This window comes from Morone saxatilis, unplaced genomic scaffold (assembly GCF_004916995.1).
Source record: "Morone saxatilis isolate NCDOM2014 unplaced genomic scaffold, NCSU_SB_2.0 Contig1, whole genome shotgun sequence".
Taxonomy (NCBI): Eukaryota; Metazoa; Chordata; class Actinopteri; family Moronidae; genus Morone; species Morone saxatilis.
Genome location: NW_023339651.1, coordinates 19,795,717 through 19,804,991, shown reverse-complemented (window position 1 = coordinate 19,804,991; position 9,275 = coordinate 19,795,717). Strand labels below are relative to the sequence as shown.

Sequence of the window (9,275 nt, the reverse complement as noted above, 5' to 3'; positions counted from 1 at the left end):
ACATTTGCTTAAACTTTCACTATATTCTGACAGTAGTACATGAGACAGATAATCTGTGAAAAACTCTGGTTCCTCTGACAATCAACTATCCATTTTCAATTGGGCTATAATCTGAATATGTCACATCATTGGCCGACATAAACGCTGGTTGCAGTATATCTGTAGGGAGTTCATGGACCGCGGAACGGATTATAAATTGGTCGGGCCCATCAGCACTGCGATATCACAGAGGGGCAGCGCCAAGGCCCTGATTTTGAATGGGAAAAGTTCATTTACATCACATGACACAATTAGCTAATATATTTTTAGGTAGCAGAATGTATTGCTTTCTCACAGGCTGTGGTCACATAGTGTGGCTACCATAAACCAATAGATCGGCCCGGCTGATTTACTGGTGCAGCTTTAATGGAGATAAACTGGAACCAGTGAATGTCTGGAATCTGTTTGAAAACTGATGATGGAAATGGTTGTGGATTAATCAAGAAACACTGTTTCATCTCTATTTTCCATTAGTCGTAGCTAATCATGGCCTGATAATCAGACTGAGTTACTATTGTTATACTTCAGCATTCAAATCACTGAACCAGAATAACTTAATCAAGGCTGATCCCTACAGACAAGCTCACTTTCCTTTCAATCCACTAAATACAGGTCAGAGTTCAAGCTGAAGCTCATCTACAAACCTGTGCAGGGTGGATGCCCCCCCCTCCCAACTCCATTCCTGAAACTGGTCTGAGAAATGATAAAGGATGTTGTGCCTGAACCGTCTGCTGCCACAGGTCTATGTGATCCTGCAGTATCTAAACCAGCAGGAGCCCGGAGTCAGGAGGGAGGAGTGAGGGAGGAGGGAGGAGGCATTGCTCTGGTGCCACTGGGTCACAAATCATGTTACCCTTTATATCTTCTCGCATTCAGAGCAAAGACGACGTGATGAAAATGGCAGCACTGGTGGCATGTCGCTGAGAGTGCTGGCGTCGCGCCTGTCCCTGTTGGATACAAGCTGATTACAACAAACTGTCAGAAAACGGGGCGGCGGCGCTGACTCTACCACAAACTATCAATCCCATCACACGGCCACAATTCACAAGAAACAAACTCAACGAGAAAAATGTGAGATCTGTTTCTAAGTTGCAGGAGAGTGTGTGAACTCCGTGGAGGAGCCAGAGAGGGAGGCTGGGTGGGGAAGGGAGGGGCTGACCATGAAGGGGGAGAGAGCAGCATGTCCTGAGCATTCAGGCGCACAGAGAGGAGACCTGAGTATCTGACTGGAATGTGCGTGGAATGAGGAAGTGTGCAGGCAGGCGGAGAGCTGCTGACTGCTGGGAAGGTTGGAGTTAATCTGATAAGCACAGCACGGGAAAACGATTCATTAGTGCATCTGTCAATGCTGCCTTTATCCTCAAGTGTGTGAGTGTGTGTGCTCTGAGCCCTCTACCCCTGTCACATCGTGTGTGTGTGTGTGTGTGATGTGAGTGGAAGAGAGAGAGAGAGAGAGATAGAGAGAGAAAATGACCCCAAAATGTCCCCAAAAACAGAACAAAATTATAAAAGAGTTAAAGTCAATTAAGCAATTTTACATCCAATTAAGACTTGTAATGAGTCCCAATACCTAACGACAGTGAGTATAGACCCTTACCTCCAGGACCTGGACATAACTTGAGGGGAACCATCCTCTGGCTCCATCCCTCTCTCCCTCCCACCAGCCTCCGGGCAGAGCCTGGACCACTTTAATAATGTCCCCGGCCTCGAAGCTCAGTCCCTGCTGGTGCTGCTCCCCGCTGAACGGGTACAAACTTTTGCAGTACGATCCAGACATCGCAACTTCTTCCCGCACAGATGCCGATGGTTCGTCCCCCCCTCCTCGCTCCTCCAGACAACAATCGAACTTTTTCAATCAAGTTTGTGTCCGAGTTTAGAGCCGGTGTCGCTCACGGGTCGTACAGGACAGGAGCGGAGCCAAAGTGGTGTGAAGTCAGTGAACAGGTTCTTCTCCTCCTCCTCCCTCGCCGCTCTGCCGCTCCTCCAGCCTGCTACCAGCCTGTAGCGCCGTCTGAGGCGATCGGACTAGCGGCAAGCTGCACGGAGCGAGGCGGACACCGGAAGCTGGAGATGTCTGAATTCAAAGTAAAAGCACAACAGGTTTCAAAGTGAGCGAACACGAGACAAGCTATCTCACTACAGAGCACACTCCCTCTGTTGAGGAAGAACGTGTGCTTGGAAATAGTTGAAAATAGTAAGTGGACCTTTAGCCCAGTGGTTTCTCCATGAGTTCTCCAACTACATAACTACTACAACTATTATACTGCTAATAGGACTATTGTGGTTTGGGAGTAATAGTACGGGCCAAGGTTGAAACTACCCTTAATATTACCCCATTAGGCTAACACTTATCATAGCAATGTTAGCCCCATTAGACTAGCTCTTCTTCAGGAGCTACCATTTCTTCTTTTCTCTCGTTTTCTTCTTCTTCAGTCCAAGAAGTACTAGCCAACTGCTGCCTCTACCTACTAATTTGTTTGTTTGTTTGTCTATTTCTGTGGAAGTTAAACGTTTTTATAAAGCACTTGAATACTACCTGCCAGTGTGTAATTTATGCTAGGATACTTTTATAAATATATATATACACACAATCATAATTATCATGAAGAAGAATGACTGCTAATGATTGATTTGAAAGTGGTTACATATATTTGCCTGGCATTTGTTTTTATGCAACGTTCCGTTTTAGTTTGAAAGGTTGTACCGGAAGTTCCGTCTCTTATTGTGGCAGACTTGACTTACTAATGTTGGACCGTGCAACTCCCCTCCAGCTTCTTCTTTACTTTTTCATAGGCACATTTTAAATGATGATGATGATTTATTATTATCATTTATTTATGATGTACAAACATTTGTCCATGTTATGATTTGCTTTCATGGCCTCATTTTACTGCTTATATTGTTTCTTATGCTATTTATGTATTTAGTTAGTTATCTTTTTTTTAAAACTCTTTTATGAGATCCTCTGTTACCACGGTGATGATGATGATGATGATTATGATGATAATTATGATGATGATGGTTAAGATTAGGCTACTGTTAGAAGTGTTTGCAGTACAATAAAGCACTGAATATAATTTAGTTAAAACACAACTACAATGAACAATGTACAAAGACTTTCTGATGATCTGATTATTTATATTAATTATATTTAACTTTCAGCCTCTCATTTCAACTCAAGCAGCTGTTGTTCAGAGTCAGCACTGACTAACACTAAGTTTGCCCAAAACACACAAAAACTTGACAGTTCCTCATTTGCACAGTGCATGGTGTTATGACACATCAGTTTATTTTTGGCCAACAAATATCACATCAACCAACTCAAGTCACAGTGAGACACCTGGAAAGGCCGACTGATGTGGCTGTAATGAGGCTTTCTGTGTTCTATTTCCTTTCGGACTCAGTAAAACCAGCAGTCGCTAGATGTTGTTGTTGTACATCACACCTTGAATACCACAAAGTGGAGCTCTCAGCTATCAGCAGGTCTAAAATTGCGTTTTTGTGCAAGAAACAATTTCGATACGGAAATTGGCTGTTCACAAGTAGCCAAACAAAAAAAATGAATGCACTTAATGATGCATGCTGGGTAGGAACAGAAGTAAAATGCATATAGCATGATTAGCATGAATAAGTCAACAATATAGGAAGGCATCAATGGCCAAAAATCCTCATTAAAGGACTATAAAGCACCTCTCTTGTTTGACCCCCCGATGCCATGAAGAGTAAACTGATATCAGTGTGTAAAATTAAAAGTAATATGCACACAATCTGACTGAAAAGCAAAAACAATAACTAATCATGTCTAATGTCACATTAAAAATCAGCCTTAAATAAAAAGCCCTAAGTGACTAATCGGGAGAAACAGGAAGTTGCCCAGTGGACAATCATTTTATACACAGATCATGTAGGCTACACTCGCAGAAGCTCAGGAGGTTACGATTGGTCACCTGATCGATGACTTAATTACATTTGACCTTTGACCTCCTCCTGATCACCGCCTAGAATTGCATACAACAGTGAGGGGCACTTGGTAGAAGATGTGAGTACATTAAAAAAAGACAAGATGGAGAACAGAAAGAGAAAAGGGGGAGCTGAAGAGGCCAGAATATAAAAAGAAAAGCTTCATCAGCTGATGCAGACAAAAAGTCTTTTGCAAAATTATAATTTTGAAATTCTATTTGAGTGAAAACAATGGAATTATATTTAGAGATTAACAGTCTGGAGTCTTGTTGTTGAAATGTGAGCTATGTGAGAGGACCCGCTCCCTAACGGCTCATTCTAAAGTAACAAAAACACAATGATTCCTATATTCAGCTGATTATACACTAATGAAAACATACCTATGAACATTATATTCTATTTCTGACAATAGATCCTCCTGAATGTTACACACTGGACAGAAATTGAAATAAAACTTTTTGAAATTGCTACTTAAAGTTTTTTTAAAAGACAAAAATAGCCAGGAAATGCAAGATAAGTAATTATTATTATTTTGTTTTGAGTGCGAGCCCCATGGTAACGTTTTGTTGACAGGAAGCATCAGAATGATGCAGATGATGTCAACTGTATATTCCACACACAGACACAGACACAGACACAGAAATACACACACACACACACCTACACACAAACAACACACACACACACAAACATCACCACCGCCAGCCTGAGGGGATCCGTTCAGATTCTCCATTCTTGTTGTCTGAACAAGCTTTTAAACCATCTGAAAGCACTTCCTTCTTCACTCAGACTGTAGCAACTCTCTCTTTGTACCAGGTATGTAAAGTTTCCTAATGATTCTTTCATATGAACTGTTCTTCATCAGGAAAGACAACCTGTAGCTAGTTCCGTAAAGTGGGGATACTATAATGACAAATTGACACCCTGGTGATGTATTTGGTCGAGTGCTCCACTAATATCTAACGTTAATAATAAAGGCTGTTTATATCATTATTCAAAAGGATTGGGTAATATTATCATCCCTGCCTGCACTGAGGGTAGTTCAGAATGTTTTATTCAAATGATGCAAAATCATCACATAATCTCTAACAGCAACACCCACCCCAAGTCCTGTTCTCCACAACCCCCTCTTTAAAACAGCAATATAGTCAATTCAAATGCATATCATACCACTGTATTATGGTACACACTTTTTCCAACTGAATTCTACTAAATGAGTGTTTCCTGTTACCCCCAGGAGTTTGACCACTGTTCAACATGGACACTGACTGCATTCTGAAGCAAGCTGCGCACATGAGACCGTCCTCTTTCTCAGTGACAGAGAAACAGCGCTACAGAGCTGAGGTCAGTGTTACCGCTGTAAATGTAAAGATGCGTTCAGCAGCACACTAAGGCGTCTCTGAGTCAACTGATTCACTGTACACGGAATCTATCTTTCAGAAGATGCTCATGAGGCAGTTTGTGATCATGAAGCTGCAGTATCAAGTTCCCATTTATTTATCTGATAAAGACATGAAGAGCTGGCTGCTGGCTGGAAGAAGCTTCCTGGAAGAGTGAGTCCACAGTGACATGTTAGATTAAAGCTTGCTGCAAATGAAAAATTGCAACATGGATAACTAAATCTTTCTTATTCTGAAAGGTTCCAGGAAATAACTAAAGTGGCAGAGGCAAGGAAGCTACTTGTGGCTGAATTGGTAAATATAACATATTGACTGAGTGATAGAGCATATAAAAGTACATTTAAAGTTAGTTAACGTTATGTAACTTTTTCTTAGTGGTGTGACAATTAACCCCTCCTAAGTCCCGCTCCTTTACGCACTGTGCTCCAATAAGAGTTGAGTATGCATCAGTCAGAACCTCAGTCAACTTTCTGCTTCCTGTATTTAGATATATAGCTAATGTCAGTCCCTTCAGGATTTTTGGGGGGGAATTGTTGAGGCCTAAAATGTCTGATTTTACAGCAGCTTCTCTAAAAAATTGCGATGCATGTTACAATGTTTGAAGCATTTTCTTTCAATTAAATTGCGAGAGAAAGTGAAAATTGCAAAAAATATTATTTTTTTGTATAATTCATAAAATATTTAAGGCAGCTTGTTCCAGTGAGAAGTAGTTACACAGAGAATTCCCAGGGATTGGTTGAATTTGCGTTAACTGTTGCGATCGTAACATCGCAACAGTTAACGCAAATTGAGAGTTGACAAGAGTTTTGAAGATAAATAAACGATATATGTAGTTGCTTAACTTTAGTGAAACAATACTTAAGTAGCTAACTAGCTAGCTTACGATTGATGTAGATTTGCTAGCTAGTAAACTAGGATTAGAGAAGTATAGATAGTTAAAATATTTTAAATACTGCATTATTAAAGTTTTTAAAATACTTAAAATACTGCATTATTTACATTACAAACATCTATTACAAACGAAGCGTAAATAATTAAATGAAAAGTATATACAGACATGCTCTTTTGTAAAGACAGAAGTAATCCTAAGTAAACTAACTTAAAAAACCCTTATATTAAAGCTGTAGAAAATGACAGACCTGTAACATAAAGCCTGAACTATACCAGCTGAGACTAACTAATGAGAGATGTGTTCAGGCCTGGACCTCAGCAAGGCGCGTCTGTGTGGACCAGATGGAGCAAGAGGTCTGGGTGGAACTTGAAGAAGAGAACCGCCTTTCACGGCAGCTCAGAAGAAAGGTAAAGATAAAAGAAATCCTCATGAGTCACTCCTTTACCACCCCGCAGTCTCTCACTCCTCTCCTGGCTTTATCTTCCCACCATATGAAGGTCACATTGGAAGGTCTTCAAATGTTTCTCTCAGTCATCCGCCCGAAAGCAGAGCAGCATGTACAAACCTTCCTCCGCCACCTGTCCAACAAGCTGCTCGACTCCTTCGTTGGCTCTCACACCAGCAAGCGTTCCAAACTGGCTCTGCTCGCCAAGCTCCAGCAGACCACTGAGCCTTTAGCACCACAGGTGGTGGACACAGCTCTGGAGTTCCTCCTGGATGAACCAGAGCCACTTGCTGAGTTCAGGACCTCCCAGACTCAGAGTGCGAGCTGGGACTCCAGTCTGGCCTCTGCTCTGAGGATCAGGGCTGAGGCTGCCAGCTTTCACACCGGCCAACAGCTGGCTGAGGCAGCGGCTACTTGCTTCTGTCTCAATACATTTTTCACTAAAGCTCGTCTCCTGTGCATCTGCACGTCAGCGGCCCGGGACATGGTCAAAGCCGTTTATAAAAGATTTGTTGACCGCTCCAAAACCTTCCACCTCATGGACTTTGATGAAAGCTCCATCAGTGCTAGAGAGAGCGTTGTGTGTGCCGTCCAGGACATGGACGACAGAGTGCGGAGTGCTGCATACAGCTGGGCTCTCCATCAGCTGGAGAGGAAACCCATGGTAACAAAAAGTTGCTAATACTGTAAAACCTACCTGTGCTACTAGATATCTGTGCTCAGGAGACCTTTACTGACTATTTGGTAAAGTAAGGATAAGCTATATAATTTAAGATTCATGAATTGTTTCTCAGGCTCCAGAGTTGTGCAGTGCTGCTGCAGAAAGGCATGGTGAGTTGGCTATTCAAAACATTATTTATTTAGGACTTATATTATACTTCTGCTAACACTTTGGTATTTTTGCTCCTTTTAGATGAAAAAGACAAAGAGGGGAAGAAAGGAGTGCGTCTCTTCTTCAGACAAATGTGGAAAAAGATGACGAGCCCGCTGTCCCCTGAGGAGTGAATCACACCAGCTCCTCTCTCTACAGTATATTCTCAGTAACATAAATCACACTTATTTAATAAATGTTAATAGGTAGAAAGAAAATGTGTATGTATATTTTTGTATTCTTTACATTTTGGATGTTACTTATAGAAATGATATAATTCAACAGATCAAATAACAATGTGTAATGTTAAAGGTGTTAATGAGCCCATAGAGTCAGACTAAGTTCCCCTCAGCTCTTGTTCTTGTCTGTTTTTGATTCATTCCCACCGCTCTCAACAACCAGCAGGCCAACCCAGTATCACGCCAAAGTGTGTAAAAAACACAGCGGTCCAATGTGGCAGTGTCATGTTTCCTACAATTCTCAACAATAAGAATCTAACATCCGGTTACACTTTCAAATTAAAGCCTGCTGAGGTCGTGGTTGGTTAGGTTTCAGCAACAAAACTACTTCTTTAGGAAAAGATTGGAAGTTACATTACGTATCTGATTTAAGTTAAGTACATTGCCTAAGTTAATTTACCTACCTGGCCCAAGTTAAAATGAGTTCGCACTGCGAACGGGGCAGCAGTCTGCTGTGTTTGTTTGACCCATACATCCTCTCGCCTACACAGACACAGTCACTCTTCATACTGCGCCTTCATACACGTGTACTCTTCACGTCTAGGTGAGGGAAAACTGACACTGACACGGTATCCTCTAGTTGATAGACGGGTCTATTACACACTTTGGTGTGAGACTGGGCTGTAGCAGGCAAACAAGTTCTGTTAAACCCACTGCACTCTACCTGCTCAGCACCAAACAGCACACAGACACACTTAGCAGTTACCTGGTGAAAATGGAGCATTTAGCAGTTAAATCTGCCCTCATCTCAAACTGCTCCTTTAATGTCTGGTTGTCACCAGTGCAAGTGGGGAGTTAAGATACTTTGATGCAAGTAGTCACACCTTTTCTCTGTTTTCTTAGTGTTATGATGCATCCGTGCATTGCAGAGTGGAGATGGATGAAATGCAGATATAGCAGTACATGTATTAACACTGCATGTTAAAGACAGAAAGCTTTCTGTATGTGTATAGGAATATTGTTTTATGTATCTCACTCTGTGTCTATTTTCCAGCTTTGAGTGATTCATTTTCAGAAGCACAGACTATGACACATCCAACTCATTTTCATCTTCATGTCTTTATTAGATAACATAACATAAATTAATGTTTACCTTGTGACAGATGATACCAGAAAAGTTTTTTTCCAGTGTATAATGGAATTCTTTGAACAAATTGAATCCTCTTTTGAGTCTGTCTCCCTCCATGCTTCTTCTCTTGTTAAAGGGAGCCCTCTAGCTGCTGTTACTGTAGTAGTACACGATACCAGAATACTTGGTTGGAATAAAGTACACTGAGGAAATATATAGGGATATGAGAATTGATTTGACACTTTTACAGTTGCAGTAGTAAGACTCACCTGATTAACATTTTCTTTAATAAAGGGCTTTTGCATGAGCCTTACAGCCCAAAGTGGATATTAAACTCACACAGGTGTCAATAAATCAACC

At 41.3% G+C, this 9,275-nt stretch overlaps 2 protein-coding genes across 3 annotated transcripts in view; one reads left to right on the top strand and one right to left on the bottom strand.

The window, feature by feature from the left end:
* The window catches only part of gas7b (growth arrest-specific 7b), a 61,076-nt gene extending 59,038 nt beyond the window's left edge, over positions 1-2,038 (bottom strand). Inside the window, exon 1 of one of the 2 annotated variants that reach the window (XM_035670714.1) lies at positions 1,637-2,038. In XM_035670714.1, the coding sequence (XP_035526607.1) occupies positions 1,637-1,816 (180 nt within the window). In that variant the 5' untranslated portion in view covers positions 1,817-2,038. The remainder of the gene's footprint in view (positions 1-1,636) is intronic. The other variant, XM_035670723.1, reaches the window with a different exon arrangement.
* Positions 2,039-5,256: 3,218 nt separating this feature from the next.
* LOC118334335 lies at positions 5,257-7,741 on the top strand. Its single transcript, XM_035670226.1, has 7 exons — positions 5,257-5,343; positions 5,440-5,552; positions 5,639-5,693; positions 6,597-6,698; positions 6,789-7,400; positions 7,531-7,567; positions 7,650-7,741. The coding sequence occupies exons 1-7, from the start codon at positions 5,257-5,259 to the stop codon at positions 7,739-7,741; spliced, it is 1,098 nt and encodes a 365-aa protein (XP_035526119.1).
* Positions 7,742-9,275: the final 1,534 nt, after the last annotated feature.